At 55.1% G+C, this 21,002-nt stretch overlaps 1 protein-coding gene across 1 annotated transcript in view; it reads left to right on the top strand.

The window, feature by feature from the left end:
- PDE2A (phosphodiesterase 2A) overlaps positions 1 to 21,002 on the top strand; it is a 378,660-nt gene that overhangs the window by 86,643 nt on the left and 271,015 nt on the right. The window contains exon 2 of the mRNA XM_026658352.2: positions 15,639 to 15,699. Coding sequence (XP_026514137.1) covers positions 15,639 to 15,699 — 61 coding nt within the window. The remainder of the gene's footprint in view (positions 1 to 15,638; positions 15,700 to 21,002) is intronic.

The raw sequence follows: 21,002 nt of genomic DNA, 5'->3' as shown, positions 1-21,002 counted from the left end.
GACAGTCCTGATATTTGGGGCTTTTTCTTATATAGTCGCCAATTACCACCCACTGCCTGTCCCGATTTTTCACACTTGCTATCTGGTCACCCTACTGCCAAATAACTGGCCACATTGCCTGACAAACTCCAAATCAAAATTAGATGGATGTATGTATGTATATATATAAATTAGTTCCAATTAAATTGGTCATCGAGACAAACATACCAATCTTTCTGACTGATTTCTGCAAAGATTTGAACCACCCCAGGTGTCTTATAGGGTAGTTAGATTCTAATTCAAATACCTAAATAGTGTGGTACCACAAAGAAAAATGTTTTACTTATTAATAATTGTATTACTTACACCTCTGCACGCAAAAAGATTATTGTTGTAACAAAAACTCCCCAAAATATGAAAAATTATAACCTAGTCACGTGACACAAAACATAAAAATAAATCCAAACACGTAATCCCAACACACCACAAACCGTACCACCCAGGAGTTACACATCGCTGTTCAGAGCAGGTCCAGGAAGCCTAAGGGTTGAAATGATGAATTGTCCTGGGTTTATAACCTTGGTTTGCCTATAAAAGAAGTGTGATTATTTAGTCAGGGGTCTGCTTTTCTTGAGTCTTTAGGTCCTAGATTAAAACAGAAACGGGTGAAAAAGAAAAATATTAACACCTGCTTTATTTATTTAGGAAATAAAAAAGGCAAAATTGCAATTAGATAAGTTTAACATTTTACGTTGATGAATTAGGACCTATAATAATAAGCGTGATTTATATTGTGGGTAGCAAAGTCTGCTACATGTCACTTGAGAGAGGCTTCGATACTTTCTTAAAAGAATAATCCCTGTGTAATGCAGAAAGATTTTCTGTTGCTGGCTTCCTTTACCGTGTTGGGTAAGTCCGAAGTTGCAACTCACTTGATAGGTATTTTTGGAATAATGATGCACAACTGATTAGTTAAATTAGGACGATATCTAATACAAACATGCAAGTAACAAAACCATTTAAGTACTTAATGCTTGAATTGTCCCTAAGGGTGTTACCTCGCTCCTTTTCCTACGGCTTCCCCCACCCAGGGGCGGCTCTATGTATTTTGCTGCCCCAAGCACGGCAGTCAGGCGGCTTTCAGCGGCATGCCTGCGGGAGGTCTGCCGGTCCTGCGGCTTTGGCATACCCGCCGCCGAAATGCCGCCGAAGCCGCGGGACCAGTGGACCTCCCACAGGCATGCCGCTGAAGGCTCCCTGACTGCCGCCCCGACAGCGACCGGCAGGCCGCCCCCCCGCAACTTGCCGCCCCAGGCACGTGCTTGGTGCGCTGGTGCCTGGAGCGCCCGTGCCCCCACCACTTACAGACTAGAGGAGTAGTAAAGGTTTGCTTTACCTTGTACATGCACATTAGACATAACCTTGGCTAAAAGGATGCTGAACCTTAGCTCTTAAATGGTGGGATATATATTTTTAAAATATACACATATGATTCGATGTTTTATGGGTTCCTAATTTTAATATTACTCTGCCAAATTCAAGTTGGAAGCAATTTTCTTTGCCTACTTCCCTTCCCTCCCTCCCGCCCCCCCGCCCCAGCACAGAGTGCAAAAGCGCTTCCTCTTTCCAGCAATGTGTTAGCTGCTGATCAAAGCTTCAGTGATTTTTGCTGCTGGATTATTTTAAAATTACAAGTTAAAGGCACAGAGACTGTTGGCTAGTGTAGGGTGACCAGATGTCCCGGTTTTATAGGGACAGTCCCGATTTTGGGGTCTTTTTCTTATATAGGTTCCTATTACCCCCCACCCCTGTCCCGATTTTTCACATTTGATGTCTGGTCACCCTAGGTGTATTGTGTGATATGGGCTAAATCAGTGGCTCTCAAACTTTTTTACTGGTGACCCCTTTCACATAGCAAGCCTTTGAGTGCGACCCCCCCTTATACATTAAAACACTTTTAATATATTTAACACTATTATAAATGCTGGAGCAAAGTGGGGTTTGGGGTGGAGGTTGACAGCTCGTGACCCCCCCCCCCCCGTAATAACCTCGTTACCTCCTGAGGGGTCCTGACCCCCAGTTTGAGAACCCCTGGGCTAAATCAATATTTACAAGGTCTTTAAGACCTGTGTGGGTGTGTTGGGGGGAGGGTGGGAACGAAGCTTTTGGTACTTTCTGGTAAGTAAGGATTTTTCCCTTGTTCCTTCGATACCTCTTATTTAACCATTTCTTTATATTATTATTGAATTTAGTCTCCTGGGATTTGAGCACCCTGCTTTGGTGGAAGTTGGGCTTACAGCTGTGCTTACACAGTCTTGTTGCCCCTCCATTTTTTTTTCCCATTTGAGTCATTGCCCACTGACAAGCATTAGTTGTCACATTACATTAGACATGTGATCATGTGATTAAACCCCACCAGTTAGGGTGATTGAAAATAGCCTGGCTATGTTCGTACGAAACCTCCTCCGTGATCTTTCATATAGTTTTGTATGTTGTGGTTTGGTCGACCACAACCAGAATTCTCAGCCGACTACTCCACTTACCTCCAACTCCTGCTCCAAAAGAGCTCAGTTAAATCTTACCAGCTAGCGTCATTCTAAATCTACACAATAAGCACTTCACACTATACATATGTAGAGGCGTCGTCCCTCCTTAAATAATTAACCCCTTGACCTGTTTCAACAATTACTTGTACCAGTCCCAAGAAAAGCAGAGGGGAAGGGGGGTTCTACTCCCTCTCTCTTCCCTTGATGGCTAATGTGCTCGTAGATGATTGAGAGGTTATTCCCCAGCCGGGACCTGCGGAGCTGCAAGGGGGAGGCTGGTGGTAGAGGGATCTGGGCGCAGCCCAGGAGAGACGAGGGGACTGAAATTAGGTCGCCCGAACCGTACAAGTTCTGAACTACTGCGGCCTCTTGGCGGCAATGAAAACATAAATCAGTCAGCTCCCCTGCCACCTCATTGGGCCCCATGTGGCTGCCATTTTAACTCTTATAGGTACCTCAAAATTACAACTAGTTTGCAAAGCCCCCTTAACACATGTATAAAGGAATCCCCTTCTTGCGACATTCGAAACCCCAGGGGCTAGTCAGTAATACCCAATGAGGAGTGCAACGAGGCCGATGTCCCGCATCACCCACTTGCATCCTTACACGGTTACAATTTCCATGGAGAGCTAATGGTGGGAGACGGGGTTACCCACGAGGGTCCTGCCCTGCCACCGGCATGCCTAGTGAATCTGATGGTCAAGAACTCGAGCGCTCCTGTCTCTGTTGCGTGTCTGTGTTACTACTCTCCCCCAGGAGGGCATACCCCTCCCTTCCTTGCGAAGAAAAGCAGACATAGTAGACTAGAGGCAAAGAACCAGAAAAGGGGAACAACAGCTGAGGGGAAAAGAGGAAGTCCCTGGTGAGTTACAGTGGGTGTTTCTGAAAGGCACCCAATTCTGACTGAGAGGTTACCTGGATTTTAACTTAGATTTTACCCAAGGTGAGTTTACCTATTCCGGGTAGGGAGGTTACCCCTGTGCACTGCTGGGGGTCCCTGTTCGGGCCCCAATCTGCTGTAGCCTGATCTATAGATTATGAATAAAAATTCCCAGTTATCACTTTGAGGGCTGACAGGTTCTCGACCCAAGATCAGGCCTGGTATTATTAAAATTATTATATAGTTGGGACCCCCGATGTGCACAGGTGCAACACATCTTCACCAGTGGCCGTCACTCTGGCCCCTCCCAAGGGCTACATCTCTCTCCCCTACTGCCCTGGGAGGCCACTTTTATAAGATGTTACGCTGATGTTACCATGTCTAATGCATATTCACTAGGGGTTTCTCCCCTTGTAACAATCTCGGCCGGGGTTCGGCCCTCAGCGGGGCTGTGGGGTATCCCACCGCCTCGCTACACAGAGGCTGAGGCAATGTCTATAGCAGTCCCGGCCCTAGGGCAGGGCGGGGCCACAAGCAAATAGTCGGTCAGTAACCCAGGCCTTAAGCAGGGGCTGGGTCAGAGTTTGTAGCAGCCCAGGCCCTAGGTCAGGGCAGGGCAGCAAGCAAATAGGCAGTCAGTAACCCAGGCCTTAAACAGGGGCTGGGTCAGGGTTTGTAGCAGCCCAGGCCCTAGGTCAGGGCGGGGCAGCAAGCAAATAGGCAGTCAGTAACCCAGGCCTTAAACAGAGGCTGGGTCAGGGTTTGTAGCAGGTCCTAGCCTCTCTAGGCCAGGGAAAAAGGGGGAGTCTGCCACCCAAGGAGTGGGTGGCAGGGGGGACGCAGGCCCTCCCACTCCACTGCGTCCCAGCCCAGGGCCCTAGCAGCGACGGAAACTCGCTGCTGTCAGTGGGGTTCCTGGCCGCAACACAGACATTGGCTTTGGCAGTGCAGCAGCCAGACTGGGGTCGGCTACCCCCGGGCTACTTCCACACTCCCCGTCGTATGGTACTTGGGCCGTCCTAGTGTCCTCGGTGCTCTCCACCAGCATCGGCTCCTCGGGGTAGCTGGCGAAGGGCAGGCTCGGCTCCTCCTCAGGGTAGCTGGCACGGGGCAGGCTCGGCCAGTCCTCCTCGGGGTACCGGGCGAGAGGTAGGCTCGGCAGGCCTGGTAAGTCGGCAGGCCAGTCGCGGCCTGCGGCTGTCTCCCAACCGGGAGCTCGGCCAGAGACGTCTGCTCTCTCCGCTGGCGTGGGCTCCACTGAGCTCTGCAGGCGAGCTTTTATACTTGCGGGTCGGCACCGTGACCTCTGAGGGGCGGGCGCCGGACCCGGTGGCTCCGCCCCCGGCGGTATTAGGGGAGGTTCGGCCCTCAGCGGGGTTGTGGGGTATCCCACCGCCTCGCTACACCCCTCTTCTTTATTTGTGTTTACTCCCCTTACCAATCGTAAGGTGTCCTTCTATAGGTTAGTGTATTTATGATTTCACCCCGTTATCATACAGGTCAATTCGTTGCCATGGCACTCTGGCAGTCGGATGTTCAGTCCAAAACCTTCCAGAAGCTGGGGTCAGTTCGTGTTCTGTGGTTGGCTGATGTAGTTATGGACAAATTCCCCACACACTCTGCTTCCAGTTCCCCCAAACTTATGAGTGACCTAAATTTATCTGTGCCAAAGTTCTAGGCCTCAAGCCTCAGGCTCACTGCTGGAGCCAATGTCTGACAGGATACAAGCCTGCAGGTTCCTTGCATTACTGCTGAATATAATAAAGCGGAATATAATGCAAAGCAGTGACTATAATAGACGTAAGCTGGCCCACTGGGCTACCATTTCCCACTCTGTGCATCACAAGGAAGTGAAAAGCTGGGGGCTGTCCCCTGCTCCGATATTATTAGCTCATAGAGATGGATCCAAACCCCAGTGTTACACACCGTAGGGGTCAGGCTGTCCTCTCACTTACACTACAGCAGTTCCACTGGCTTGAGGCTACTTGCTGCTGATTTACCCTCATATGAGAGGAGATCTCCGGGGTGCTGGAAATCTGGCTCCAGACCCTGCTCCTCAGGGGTCTGTAGCTGATGTTGTCCATTTGAGCAGGCCGGCGGATCAGGGAGTTCTCCGCTCTCTGTGCTGATGGGCAGGGGCAAAGCCCTGGAGACATCCAAGAACTGCTCTGGAGACATCAGCAGCAAGGAGCCCCTGCTTTCGTTCCGACCCACCTGCAGAGATTTCCTGGGAACGGGAACTATGACCCCCCTCTTCTTCACCGAGGCGACTTTTAGCCGCCTACAGCTCCGGTTCGAGTCGTGCCAGCTGCATTTGCGCAGAGTGAGGCCGCCCGCTGGGTCATGGGGCCCTGCTAGCCAGACAAGGCCTGTCACTGGGTAGCAGGCAGTATTGCCCCTCCTTATAAGTGCCAGGGGGCAGGAGGACACTGCCCTTACCTGTACCGCCCCGCCCCTCGGTCCCCAGGCCACAGTTCTGTGATCAACACCTAGTTGTGGTCATTGGATGTCACGCGTCAGGAACACTGGGCGGATCCACTGAGGTATCAGGAAGGAATCTCCCTACAATGTCTAGCACTGCACCATGGTCCATGTGTCTCGTAGGAGATTTTCACCTTCTTCTTCTTCTTCTTCAGATGGCAGAGGTAGATGTAGAGCAACAACTATAATTTTACCTAATTTTAATTTTAAGCCAGATAATTGAGTCTGGAGTAGTAGAGTGTATTGTTGTGATGAACAGAACATCAGAACATAAGAACGGCGAGACTGGGTCAGACCAAAGGTCCATCTAGCCCAGTAGCCTGTCTTCGACAGTGGCCAATGCCAGGTGCCCCAGAGGGAATGAACAGAACAGGGAATCATCCAGTGATCCATCCCCTGTCACCCATTCCCAGCTTCTGGCTCCTTTGTATTTGTGAATCAGGCATTGAGTCATTATCTGTTCCCTGGTCTGTTCTGGGTGACCACAGGGAGAGTTTTTAAGTTTCCATTTGTGCAGAAAGTATCCACATCTGCCATGGTTTGTGCGGATGCGATTTAGTGTTGCCCATGAGCTTTGTGGAAGACTGACGCCAGAGATCTTCCACGTTGGGTCTTTCACAAGGGGTTTGTTTGTGACTTCTTGTGAGTTCCATTCGGCTTTCCAAGCTTCACCATGGTTGAAGTCGCATTGTCTTAAGCATGTCTTCCTCTTAAGCATGGGGTATTGGTCACCGCTGGAGGCAGGATACGGGATCAGCTGGACCAATGACTTGATCTGGTTCAAAGAATAATACCACAAGCGGCTGCTTAATGTGTACGCATGCCACTGCCCTCTATGTCTGGAACTGGAATCGCTCAGCTGTGTGTCATAGGCCCTGTACTGCTATCAGTGATTCTCCTTTAACTCCAGTGGCAGAGGCCTGTGGTTCTGAGCAGGAAGAACTGGGTTCCATCTCTTCTGGTGCCATGAGCTCTTAGACTCAGTGATTCCAAGGCCAGAAGGGATCACTGTGATCACCCAGTCTGACCTCCTGTATGACACAGGCTATAAAAAACAAAACAAAAAAACCCTCCAGGGGGCTACAGATTTTTTACAACCCTTTGCCTTCCTCCGGTGCCTTTTTAGCCAGGGTAGGCACCAGGATGTTCATCAATTAAGCATCAAAGCCTCCTTGAGAGGAAGGTGAGTAGAATTCCCATCCCCCTCTGGCTTTAGGAGCAGCAGGAACCTGCAAACTCTGAGGAGGAGCTTGTCTTCAGCTCGACTCGGGCCTCCGCTTGCTCTGCTGCTCCCGCAGCCCCCAGGATGTCACTTCCCAGCTGAGACGCCGCGGCTGGTTTCTCTGGTATTGTAATAACGAGATCACCTCTTAATTGGGAGCAGGGGCAAATACGGTCCCAGCACGCTCCGAGTCCCAAGCCGAGGCCTCAAATACTGATCCAGGCAGGCATTAGATCCGCTCTGCGGGCGCAGCTGCAGCGTCAGACCCTCGAACTGCCCTTCTGCCGGCAGACGACTGGGGCCAGGGCGAGTGGACAGTCTCCTTGGCTGCATTCCCCAGAGTCCAGACCAGGTTCATTGGCTCTGGAACCTCCTTCCTGCCAGGTTTCCCGGCTACATGCACCAGGGTTGCTGCCCCCGCCCCCCTGGCACTGTTTGGGAGGGCGAGGGAGTGGGGAGATGCTATTAATGCTTGAGGACAGTGAGGGGCTGATAAAACGCCCTGCATAAGCCAGCCAGGTTCCCCGTGCAGCCCACTCCATGGTTGGTTCTGCTGGATCTCAAAGCACGTGGCAGACGTTAGCCCCTGGAGAGCTGGTTCAGTGTTATCCCGGGGCTGGAGCAGAAACTGAGGCACAGCGGGATTAAGGACCTGATCCTGACAGGGGCTGAGCACTGAATGCGGAGAGGGGCAGCACCGCTCCAGGCTGGCCCACATGGCCGAGCAGGGACTAGAGCCCAGCCTCCCGACTCTAACCACTAGCTGGTACTGCCGCAGCCCAGCCAGGCTCTGGGTATGGCTCCACCGCGTTACACTTGCAGGCAGGATTTTCACGCCCCTTTCCCAAGTCCCTGAGCATGTGTGTGTGGGTGTGTGTGTGGGTGTGAAATCCCAGGTTTGGCTCAGGTTGGAGTATAACCAACATGTGTGAATTACAACCTCACGTTGCCAGGGGGGTTAATGGCGCCCTCCTGAGGAGTGGGACATTAGGACCAAAGGAGCATGAGCAATGTCTTGTCCTTGATGGTGCATGAATGCCGGGAGCTGATGACCCCAGAGTCTACCCAGCCCCACAGCCGGCTCGGCTCCAGTGCCCGGCAGTGATGCTGCCGGCACAGGCGAATCCTTGCCTGGCATTTGTGCCGAGGGTTAAGTGACTGGCTGGCCGTGGCACAGCATTAAAGGCACCGCAGGCAGGGGTGGTGGATCAAAGGGGGGCAGGCGCCCATCAGTTGGGAGCGCAGAGGGTTGGGGTAGAGGAGGGATCCGTGCGTTACCTGTGCTGGCACCTGGGTCCCCGTGTCGCTAGCAGGGCACGGTGGACAGTTGTGGGGGACACCCAGCAATGCGGGGGAGCCCTAGGCAGCAGCTGCTGCTGTCTGACAGGCAGTGGGGAAGGCCAGTTTGACGGGGACATGTAAGTGGAGCTGATGACAGTAAGAACTAGAGCTGAAGTGGGAAGCTCTTTCCCTGAGGGCCGGATAGCCGCCCGCCCTCTCCCCGGGACCGTCCCATGTATTCCTGAGGCCCTCCAGGGAGTCCGGCCTTGCAATGTTTCCACCCCGATCCTCACAGCAAGAGGACCTGGTTAATGTCAGAGGTAGTGAAGCCCCTCGGTGCTCAGCGGGAATAGAGCACTGCTCCTCCGGGGGCACTTCTCTTCAGGGCCGGCTCCAGGGTTTTTGCCGCCCCAAGTGGCGGGGGGGGGGGGGGGGAGCGGGGGGAGAAAGCCGCGATTGCGATCGGCGGCAGCTCCACCGCACCGCTTTCTTTTTCAGCCGCAATTCAGTGGCACGTCCTTCCCTCCGAGAGGGACTGAGGGACCCGCCGCCGAAGAGCCCGACGTGCCGCCCCTTCCCCTTGGCCGCCCCAAGCACCTGCTTGCTGAGCGGGTGCCTGGAGCCGGCCCAGCTTCTCTTGTGTCAGCCCCTCGGCACCGGGCTGCTTGGAGCCGAGGGATGCTCAGAAAGGGAAACTCGATGGAGGCAAAACTCCACGTTCTGGGCTACTAACCTACACATAGTCCCTCGGCCTGTGTGCGGGGAGGGGAGGGAAGGCTAGTGGGTGTGGTGCTGCCTTCCCGGCCTCATTCCTTCTGATCCCACCCAGACCCCAAAGCGGGGGGCCCTGCGGGGTGTTAAATGCGTGCCTCTGGAGGGGCCCTGCTGGGGCATGGCGCTAAAGGAGTGGCTGTCTCCCCAACACATCAAGCCTGGGGAAGGGACGTGAGTGCTGTCAATTCCCTTGGCATCTGCTGTCCCTGCTCCGTGAGGCAGAAGTCCCCAGCGGATGAGGGTCTGTTCTGTCCTGCCCCCATGATGGCGGCGTCCGAGCATGTGACATGGCTAACCTCTGTCGTGTGTAGTTCATTCTCTCTCCCATCCTCTCCCGGGGGGGACCTGTGTGCGCAGGGGAGGGTTTTCTCACCAGGTACACCTGGGTCTGTGTTTGGTGGCGGGGAGGGGAAGAAACGTGCCTTGTCCTTGGAGTGGAAGGTGGTGAGGTTCGGGGTGGATCTTAGGTCCTGCGGGAGTTCGTTTGGGACCAGCCCCCGTGTCTGGCACAAACGAACTTTATCCTGAGGGCAGAAAGTCCCACTGAGTCTGACGAGCCAAGTTGTCAGCCGCAGTTCTCCTCCGTGAGCTTCCAGCTCTTTCAGGGATCCTGGACCCCGGCCACTGAGCATGTGGAAGGGAAGGACGGAGACCTTGGATTTGACAGCCAGGCTCCTGCAGGGCCTCCTGTGGGCCAAGTGCTCATTGTGTGGCAAAGAGTTTCCTCTGCGCGGTGTTAAATTTCCTGAGTTTCAGTTTCTTGGGCCGGGTCTTTGTGCAAGTCACTACATCAGCAGGCTTGATAACAATCAAATGACCTATGCGAAGAGCATAGGATGGAAACCCCCCCCCCCCCCCCCCCGCATCGGCGCCTGGATGAGTACTGCTACGAGCTCTTTCAACAGAATTCGTGCCTTCGGCTAGTTAACTGCTAGCCGTGACGTAGCGCTTCCAAGTCAAATGAGCAAAACCCCAAAGCAGATGGGGATCTAAACAATCAATACAACAAACCCATTGAATCCTAGAAGCCGCAGCTCCCGGCGCCGCGTTGTTAGATAACCATGCAAACGGAGATGGCTTGGCTGGAGCGTTCGGCATCCGTTTCCAGTTCTGGAACAGCTGTCTGCCCCACGTACCGAGCGTTGTCATTATGGAGATGGAATGCAGGTGAAAAGTTCATAAAGCTGTTTATTCCAGGGCTTGGGGCCACCTTCTGTTCTCCGTCCTCCTGCGGAACAGCACAAATAGTGCCGCTGAATCTGATGGGACGGCTCGGGGTGTATCAGGGCCTGGGCCCTGGGGGAGCAGGGAGGATTATGGGATGGTGACAGCAGGAAGCAGCATGGTCCAGTGCAACGCGCACAGGTAGGAACCCCTTCCTCTCACTTCATGAACTTAGGTCAGTCCCCTCCCTAGTCCGTGCCTCAGTTTCCCCATCTTGCCCAGAGACCCTCTACTAAGATCAGAGTCCCATTGTGCTAGCTGCTGCTCATACACATAACGGGAGACACTCTCTTTCCTGAGGCTCTTACAGTCTGAATAGATAGGACAAAGGATGGAGCACTAGAGCGTCACACATTTCATTGCTTTGCTCAGCCAGTTATCCCTGCTGTCCTGAGGTGGAAATGAGGCACAGGGAGATAAGTGACTTGGCCAAGGTCATTGTAACCCCTGGGACCAGGGTGACCAGATGTCCCGATTTTATTGGAACAGTCCCGATATTCGGGGCTTTTTCTTATATAGGCGCTTATTACCCCCCACTCCCTGTCCCGATTTTTCACACTTGCTATCTGGTCGCCCTAGTCAGGAGTCAGGCGGGCTAAGGGGCAGTCCCCATCAGGGGTCAAAGTTCACCCAAAAGGACTGATCACTGGCAGATTCGGTCCAAGGAGAAGGTACGGCACGGCGGCTGGTGGGGTCAGGAGGGTCTGAGCAGCAGCTAGCAGGCAATGTCATAAGGAGGTGGGAGAAAACTTGTTCATCTTAGCCTCTAAGGATAGAACAAGAAGCAATGGGCTTAAACTGCAGCAAGGGAGGTTTAGGCTGGACATTAGGAAAAAGTTCCTAACTGTCAGGGTGGTTAAACACTGGAATAAATTGCCTAGGGAGGTTGTGGAATCTCCATCTCTGGAGATATTTAAGAGTAGGTTAGATAAATGTCTATCCGGGATGGTCTAGACAGTAGTTGATGGGACTGGACTCGATGACCTCTCGAGGTCCCTTCCAGTCCTAGAGTCAGGGCCGGCTCCAGGGTTTTGGCCGCCCCAAGCAGCCAAAACAAAAAATAAAACAAAACAAAAAAAAGCTGCGATCACGATCGCGATCTGCGGCGGCAATTCGGCGGGAGGTCCTTCGCTCCCAGGTGGAGTGAGGGACCGCCCGCCGGATACCTGGACGTGCCGCCCCTCTCCGGAGCGGCCGCCCCAAGCACCTGCTTGACAAGTTGGTGCCTGGAGCCGGCCCTGCCTAGAGTCTATGAATCTATGAATCTATGAATGGCTAGCCAAGGCCAGAATGGAAGCCGGAGGTTTATATATATATAGTGGCCAGTGATCAGGGCCACACGACCGTGTGGCCTATCAGGAAGCGGGTGGTGGCGCCCCGGAAACCGGCCAACCCATGTCTGTGAGTTCCCTGGTAACCTAATGCAGAAGTGGGGCACAATGGCGAAGGTTACTTCCTGAAACCCCCTGGGTCTGGGGTGCTGGGGGACCACAGTCAAAGTGGGACGCTGGGGCAGAGCTGGCAACTGAATCCAAAACGCCTGGCTCCCAGCGGTAACCAAAAGACCACCCTTGTGCGATCAGTCAGGGTTCGTTATTGGTGCGGCTGTAGGACACGTGGTGGTGTTTCCCGAGCCCTGCTCGCTTTTTCTAAACTTTTGTCCCAAACACATTTTGAAATCAAACAAATCTGGGCCCAGATTTTGCTTTGTGCCAATATCCATAGCAACGAGCCATCATAGGCCTAAAGTGAGGCCACAAGGGGTAGGAGGATAGCTACCTTCAAAGGCCAGTCAGTAGCTGTTGGGGAGTAATTTTACCCCGTTATTTACCTATAGTAATAACACTCCCAGACCTCATGTGGGTGTTGTGTGGATGCGCATTGTGTTTGGTCATATCTCCCCCTAGTGGCTGTCTATAGCGTTACAATAGCCTACTAGTGGCTTACAGCTAGAGGAATTATTCCTTTAGCTCAAGTGGTAGATGCTTTGACTTGAGCGCTGGAGGTTTGAGGTTCGTTGGCCCTGTATACGAATAGCCCTAGGGTTGTTGCTCTGAGTACTGGGGATCAACACTATATAGTGCAGCCATATAGTGAGCGGGATGGGGAGACAGACATTAAAGCAATGGCTTGTACATGGTAATCGGGAGTCAGCACACATACGGAGAGTCTGGTAACTGGATCCATATTTCAAAGCAAAGCCAAACAACCGCTGGAGGCGAAGAGCAGCACACCTGAAATCAAACCCTCCTGCCGCTGATTTATTTATTGATCGGCTCCTTCGCGGCCTGCCCGGGGCTTTTCCCAGGGACACGGATCACTTTATTAAAACCTACGCGCGACGGCTCTTTGAACGTTTCTCTGCGGCTGTGCCCTGGTGGTCCCCGCGTCGGGAGCGATCTTGTCAAAGCAAAGGAAGGACAGATGCTAGTCAACTTTTCAAACATGCACAAAGGGCCCCGGCAGCAGGAAAGCCGAATTAAGGATTCTCTTTCGGCATGGAGTTTTTCTGCTAACGCGCCGTGATTTGGAAGGCAAAGTTATTGGTGCGGGGGAACTTCTGCAAAAGGCTGGTGATTTTTTTACATTGCTTCAGTATAGTACAGCGGTCACGGAGTGCGTGTGTGTAGGGGGCGGGGTGTTTCTGAGCTTGGGAGTCCATCTAGTTCAACTGCTTCAATCAATGAACTATGATATGTGTTCCACCAGTGCCGCCAGGGTCCGACTGAGATCAGGGCTTGATTGTGCGAGGCACTGTTGTGCGAGACCCAGCCCCTAGGAGATTACAGCAGAAGCAGACAGAGGGCTGGAGAAGGGGAGGATCGCGATCCCCATGTCACAGACAGGAGGCAGCTGATGCCCAGAGTGACGATGTGTCTTGCTCAGGGCCATACGGGGAGTCTGTGCAGAGTTGCAGGGGCGGCTCTATGTTTTTTGCTGCCCCAAGCACGGCCGTCAGGCAGCCTTCGGCGGCATGCCTGCGGGTGATCTGCCGGTCCCGCGGCTTCAGCGTACCTGCCACTGAATTGCCGCGGAAACCGCGGGACCGGCGGACCTCCCGCAGGCATGCCGCCTGACTGCCACCCTCACAGCAACCGGCAGGCCGCCCCCCGCGGCTTGCCACCCCAGGCACGTGCTTGGTGCGCTGGTGCCTGGAGCTGGCCCTGCAGAGTTGGGATCTGAGCTGTGTGGGCTGCTCTGTTGGGCGGGTGAGGGGCAGGTTGCTTTGTGTGCGGCGTGCTCAGGAGGGGGGTGTGGCGAGTTGACCAATGGGGGGGCGTGTAACTGATCCTGTCTGAGAGCTCCCCGTCCCACGCCGTCTCCCCAGGCAAGGTGATGTGTGGATGACCCAATCCCTGGGCAGGGTGGAAGCCTGCCGTCCAGGCCCGGCCCTCTCCCCACTGATTGTCAAGGGGAGGCTGCTCTGAGCTTCTCCAAACCCCAGGATTGGTCAGCCCCCCGCTGGGCGTGAATAAACAGGTAGATACTAGTGATGGCTGGTGCCTGAGCTGCTGCATGGCTGGCGGCTTGGCCCAGCTCTGCCCTTGTTTGGCTTGTTCACAGGCGAGCAGGAAAGTGAGAGAATTCACCTTCCCTCCAGTTCTCATGTGTTACTTGTGGCAGGGAGTTCCACAGGCTAATTGTATAGACCACACAGGGCCGCCCGGGGGGGGGGCAAGTGGGGCAATTTGCCCCAGACCCCGCAGGGGCCCCCACGAGAATATAGTATTCTATAATATTGCAACTTTTTTTTATGGAAGGAGCCCTCAAAATTGCTTTGCCACAGGCCCCCTGAATCCTCTGGGTGGCCCTGAGACCACATCCCAAGGGATGCTGCTGGAATCCATGGGGCTGCTCCTCTGAGTAAGGCGAGCCCTTAGCAGGGTTTCCTCATGGGTACATCCTTGGGCCCTGCACACCGGGTGGGGTTAAAGTCCAAGGCTGTGCTGGAGCCTGCCCTAACCACCCATGGCCCAGCAGGATCCACTCTCCGGCTTCCCCCACTAACCAGAGCAGAGCCTCAAGCAATGCCCCAGATCCCCCAGGCAGGGGAAAGTCACACTTTGTGGCTTGGGGCCCTCTCTCATTTTAAGCTGGTTCCAGGAGGCACTAAGGGTACATCTACACTACCCGCCGGATCAGTGGGTAGCGATCGATCTATCGGGGATCGATTTATCGTGTGTAGTGTAGACGTGATAAATCGATCCCCCATCGCTCTCCCGTCGACTGCTGAACTCCAGTTCGGCGAGAGGCGGAAACAAAGTCGACGGGGGAGCCGCGGGCATTGATCCCGCGCCGCAAGGACGCGAAGTAAGTCATTTTAATTTGATCTAAGATACGTCGACTTCAGCGACGCTATTCTCGTAGCTGAAGTTGTGTATCCTAGATCGATCCACCCCGTAGTGTAGACCAGGCCTAAGGGAGGGCAGCCTGCCCTAGTGCCACCCAGATCCCCGACAGGCCCTACCGCTTCCTGCCCCCTACGCCTAGCGGGACAAGAGGAAGGCTGGCGGTGGCACCGGACTAGGCCCGAGACTTGGGTTCGATTCCTAGCTCTGCTACAGACTCCGTCGATGAACTGGGGCAAGTCATTTAACGTCTCTGGGCCTCGGTTGCCCAGCTGCGTCCTTCTCCCGGCACTACCGCTGTCATAGCACATTGCAATGTAGTGGCTGTGAGCGTGTGTGCATGGGGCCCTCTAGCAGCTAAGGATAAAGGACCTACTACTGCTAACAGCTGAGGGATCCTTCTTTAGCTGGAGATGGGGGTGGGGGTTAGAGGTGAGGGACCAGGGATCTAAGCCTGGCTCCCCCATCTCTCTGGGGCCTGGGTGTGCAGCATGGCTGGAGCCCGCTGGGTGATTGCATTCCCCGCTCCACCAGCCCATGCCCTGACTGACTGGGAAACGGAAGGCTCTGGGCGCTGGCCTGGCTCCCTCCTGCAGGTGCTTAGGACCCAGAGGACCCCTCTCCTTGCATTCCCCTTGCCAGTGCCTGCTGCCTGCAGCCGCTCCAGCGCCGGGCTCTGCCTGCCCCCGGGACAGCCCCGCTGCGCCCGGCCCCGGCGCTTTGGGGAGCAGGTGTGGATGCGAAGCCAAGCCCCTGGCAGCGGCGGGGAGGGAGGCGAGGGGAGGGGCGGCAGCGGAGCTAGGACGGGCCTTGGCCGAGGAGGGAGACAAGCGGAGCCGGCCCGGGAGCAGCATGGTCCTGATCCTGCCCCACATACTCATTGCGGTTGTTCAATTTTTTAGACGGGGCCAGCAGGTTTTCCTGAAGGCGGAGGAGACGCTGCCCAGCTCCGAGGCGCTACAGGTAGGAGCCGCTTCCCCCCGCTGGGGCTCTCGGGCCGGCGAGCCCAGGGCGGTGCTGGGTGGGGTGGGGTGGGGGGTCCTCGAGGGGACAGGCTGGGGGTGGGCTCGCATCCAGCGGGCACCGGGCTCTCTCCTCCTTCGGGCTTTTCCCTTCTCTCTCTCTCTCTCTTCTTTTCCTTCTCTCTTTCCTCCCTCTTTCTTTCAACCTCGTCCCCCCCCTCTAGTTCGTGTTCTTTCTCGCTCTCTCCCTCCTTCTTCTGTCTCTTTTCTCCCTCCTCTTTCTCCTCTCTTTCCTCCCTCTTTCTTTCAACCTCATCCCCTTCTCTCTCTCCATTTCTTTTCCTTTTCCTCTCCTCCCCTCTCTTTTTCCTTCCCTCCCCTCCTTCATTCTCCTTTTCCTTCTCTCTTTTCTCCCACCTCTCTCTCTCCTTTCAACCTCTCTTCCTTCTCTCTCGCCTTCTTTCATTTTCTCTCTCCGCTTTCCTTATCTTTTTCTTTCTCAGTCTTTCCCCTTCTCTCTCCCCCCCCCCCCCATCCTTTCCGCTCTCTCTTTCTCTCTCTTGTTCCCTTCCTCACAAGCTCTTTCCACCGTTCGCTCTTCTCCCTCATTCATTCTTCCCCCTTGGCTGGCGGCGATCGGGGCCGGGGGGAAGCGGACCGTGGGTGTCTCTCGCTAGCCGGAGCAGCCCGCGCCCTGCTCGCTGGAGCGGGGTGAACTTTCCTTCGCTCCCCGGTTGTCCGCCTAGCGCGGGGGGTCCCGGTTCCAGCGATCGGCGGGGCCGGGCCGGGGGTGCGGGGCGGAGCCCCCCGGGGGCAGGGGCCCCGCGACACGCCAGGGGAAGCCGGGGCGCGCTGGGGGCGGGAGGGTCCGGTGGGACGGGTCTGCGGCTGCTTTGCACCGGGGCTGACCCCGCGCCGCCCGCTGGGTTTGCTCCGAGCAGAGACCCGCGGAAAACCGGCGCAAACTTCCGCCCAGTCACCGCGGGCGGTTCTCACCCCGGGCGGGTTCCCCCGGCCTTGCCGGGTGGGCAAAGCAGAGCGGGCCCCTCTGCAGTGCTTTGGGGTGGGCTCAGCACCCTCAGCTCACCCCCCTTTGGTGCCAGCTGGGGGGGGGGTCCTGGTTCTCGCAGCCTGAACCCTGCCCCGGTCACGCCGCGAAGTAACTGACCCGCCCGCCGGCTCCGGCTCCGAACAATGGCAGGTTGCGCCTGTTTATTTTTTACCCAGCCGTTTTATTGCCCTGCCGAGCGCTGCCTGATACGGTAACGTGCCAGGCACTTCCAGGGAAACCGCAGGGAGCCGGCTTCTGGGGCTGGGGGGGGGGGAACAGCGAGCGGGGGGGCCCCCCCCCCCCCCCCCCCCCCCCAGCGCCTCCACATCCTCCTGGCCACCACCCCGGGGAAGGGGGGTTGTTATAGTCCTGGTTTATAGCTGGAGAGTTTGGGCAGAGAGCAACCAGACCTGGAGCTGGGGAGGGGGGAATTCTCAGGAGACAGGCTCCAGCTAATTCCCCAGAAACCAAGTAGCAGCCAGGTCCCAGTACATCCCTCTTGGGGGCCAGGGGCATATTGAGGCTGCCAACCCAGGGGCTACCCTCTCTATGTAACATGCTCGCTGATCAGAGCTAGCCCTCCACCTGGAAATCACACGCCCAGCTCCAAGTGTCAACGTAGCCAATGTGGCTTGGCCCAGGTCACAGAGGAAGTCTGTGGCAGACCATAAACGTGAACCAAGATCCATCGCCTAGTGCTCTAACCCCTGGCCTCTCTATCCTCCCATGGCTGATACCTCTTGCTCTCTGGTAGTTTCTGGTTAACACTAAATTTGAGACCCCCCTGGCAGAGGGCAAGGAAGGGCAGCCTTGTGGTGAAGGCATAGGGTGGGGGTATTGTTCAGGTCCTGTCTCTGACACAGACTCCCCGCGGGACCTTGGGACAGTCACTTAATGCCCCCCCGTGTCTCAGTTGCACCATCTGTAAAATGGGGATAAGATTGCTTACCAGCCTGGCTGGGAGGCTTGGTCTGTTAATCCTCCAGTGGAAGCTGACAATGAAGTATAAAGGGTTATTATGACGACTGTAGCAGTATGTCCCCCAAATACCTGATGTCGCAATTTTTCCTGTGTTGCAGATTGTGGAGGGGGCCGGTGGCGTGTAAGGCCTCAGAGGGGATTGCTCTGGCCAAATCATGAAATCCATATTTGTATTACAGTAGCACTTACCTGACCCAGCGGAGACGAGGGCCCCAGCACTGAGCGAACACACGATAAGTGACAGCCCCTGCCCTAGAGTGGTTGCAATCTAAATAGACCAGATGGGCAAAGGAAAGTCCATTATCCCCATTTTGCAGATGAGGAACTGAGGCACAGAGAGGCCACAGTCCAGATCCTCCAAGGTATTTAGGCACCTAACTCCCCTTTGAGGATTTGGGCCAAAGGGAGTCTGTGGCAAGGCTGGAAATTTTAACCCATATCTCCTGAGGTCCAGTCAGGCCCCTGAGCCTAGTAAGATACTGGGAAAGCCAAACACCACAGACTTGTGCTACTACCTGACAACCTGGAAATGAAACTGACTATACACAAACTGAAACTGACCGTTCTAGTTCCACCATCCGTGCTGAGGGTGATGCAAACTGCAGGCGAAGAGCATCCCTACGTCGGATTGAAAACAAATCCAGTCAGTTTTTAAAAGCTCGGGTGTCATTAATATCATACAGGCTGGGAATTCTCTCAATACTCTCCTATGGGGGAGGCGATACAAGGTGTTTCTTATACCCTCAACACATGACTCAGGTGGTGCATAGGTCTCATGTAGGATCTCTCTATGGAGGAACTCCACCCTCCAAATTTGATCTGGAAAGTGTCCCCTCGCTGCCCTGCTTTCTTAGCAGTGACGAGGTTTGTTAGCCAGAGATTTGTTCAGGGCCCATGTGCTCTGGGCGACTTTTCCGCACGCAGGATGGGACCTGGCAGCGTTAATCAAGAGCCCACGAATGCAGGAAGGGGATTGAGCTGAACAAGGCTGAAAGGCAATAACTGGAGACAAAAACGTGGTCTGCAAATAGCCGAGGGCAACGGCAGATTGATTTGTGATTGGAAAAGAGGGAAACACATTTATTTCCCTCTTAATGAAAAATGCCTGGTGATAGGATGTTTAACACAAACCACTGTGCAAAGAGCACTTGGGGCTTGTCTAATACACACCCAGCTGCATGGGGGTGGGTCGCAGTCACGGTGCCGGCCTAGGTGTTCTGCTCTGGCAGAGGGCGCTAGAGCGCAGGAAGGGCTGTGTGTCGCTCCCTGCTGGCCCGTTGAAGGAACCGCCTTTGCGGGCAGCAGGGGGAGCGGTAGCCAGCCCTCAGTGCTGGATGGGAGACAGAACCTCTGAGAGGGAATAAAGGCAGGATAGGTGAGAGGGAGGATGATCCAGTGGTTTGGGTGTGAGCTCGCCGCGTAGGAGACCCGGGTTTAAGTCCTGCTCTGCTGCAGGCTCCCTGTGTGACCGTGGGTAAGTAATTCAGTCTCTCTGTGCCTCAGTTTCCTACCTGTGCTATGAGGATGATAGCACTGCCCTGCCTGGCAGGGGCTTGGGGAGGCTATTACGTTAAAGAGTGGGAGGTGCTCAGATACCGCAGTAAAGGGGGGGTGTCATATAAGTACCATCGATAGTAATAAAGAGAAAAAACGGGGGATCCCAGATCATTCTCCTCATAGACACTCTGGTCCCACTCGAGTCAATGGCAAAGCTCCTTCCGAGCTCAGTGGGCATGGGGGTTGGCCCAGGTCTGCAAAAACTCTTCCTTGTGCATGGGCTTGACTCCTGCTATCCTAGGCCTAGTAACACGGAGTTACTGGGATGGTCACACAATGACTCCTGGGGGCTAAGAATCCCTTGAAGTTAAGCACATGGTGGGGGAAGGGATAGCTCAGTGGTTTGAGCATTGGCCTGCTAAACCCAGGGTTGTGAGCTCAATCCTTGAGGGATCTGGGACAAAAATCTGTCTGGGGATTGGTCCTGCTTTGAGCAGGGGGTTGGACTAGATACCTTCTGAGGTCCCTTCCAACCCTGCTATTCTATGGCTCTATGAGCCTGACCCATGCTGAGGAGCCAATCATTCCTCTGGCTGGCCTATGGGGTCGGTGTGAGCCAGCGTGGCAGGATCTAGCGCTCTGCAAATTGTAGCAAAATCAACAGCTGGGTTGGCTCCGTGGGCACTGGGAGGCAGTGTGGAGCTGCGGACAGGGTCCAAGACTAGCAGGCAGGTCTGTTCCCATCTCTGCTGAGTGGCCTTGGGCTAGTCACTTTCTCTCCCCGGGTCTTGTCAGTCAGTGGGACATAGAAAGCGCTTTGAGAGCTGGGGGTGAAAGAGCGAAATATTAATCCTGCCTGGGCCCCAGAGGGCACCTAATGAGGCGTCGTCCATTGCAGGCTCAAGCCAGTAGAGGTTAGCAAACGCTGGCAGGCACAATATCTCCTGTGAGGCTGGGGACAGTCTGAACTTTAAAGCAATCAGTTACCCCGCAAGGCTCAATCCCTGTGCCGTTCATTGGGACCCAGCTCCACTGAAGGCAGTGAATAAGGACTGTAGGATCGGACTCTGCAGGCCTGACCCAAAGCCCGTTAAAGTCAATGGAAAAGCTTCCGTTGATTTCAGTGGCTTTTGGCTCCGACGCTGCTATGCCCCCTGACTACTCCTACAAGCACAGAGGAGGTGTGGGAGCCAGGCTCGCATGCCTGGGCCCTGAGGTGGAATGGGCAGTAGAGAACGGGCTGGATTCCGTTCTGTTTGTTGTAGGTGTTGTGTCTGCAGGGCCGGCGCTTCCACTAGACGACCCTAGGCAGTCGCCTAGGGTGGCAGGATTTGGGGGGCGGCATTTTGCCGCCCTCGGCAGAAATTCGGCGGCGGGAGGTCCTTCCGCTCCGGGTCTTCGGCGGAAATTTGGCGGCGGGTCCTTCACTCACTCCGCGACCTGCCGCCGAAGTGCCCCGAAGACGCGGCGCGGAAGGACCCCCGCCGCCGAATGCTCAGAGGAGCGCTGCCGCCTAGGGCGGCAAAAACCCTGGCGCCGCTCCTGTGTGTCTGTAGTGCTGGAGGTTGGCATTGCCGCGGTCTGATCCTTGTAAGCACTAATTGGCGTGTACAGTAATTGCAGGTCACTCCTTGGCCCTGGACTTACCCCTCCGCCCCCCGGCCTGAGGAAGGGGAGGCCCCGCCCTGCAAGCCCTCACTCACATAAACATTTCAGTAGCAGCTGTCGTGAGAAAGGACTGCAGGCTCAGTTACCTGCCTGCCTCGTAACTCTGT

The sequence above is a fragment of the Terrapene carolina genome, unplaced genomic scaffold (genome assembly GCF_002925995.2).
Source record: "Terrapene carolina triunguis isolate 2854851 unplaced genomic scaffold, T_m_triunguis-2.0 Scaffold430, whole genome shotgun sequence".
In the NCBI taxonomy this organism is placed as follows: domain Eukaryota; kingdom Metazoa; phylum Chordata; order Testudines; family Emydidae; genus Terrapene; species Terrapene triunguis.
Note: the sequence above shows the minus strand (reverse complement) of the source record. Positions and strands in the feature narration are given on the sequence as shown.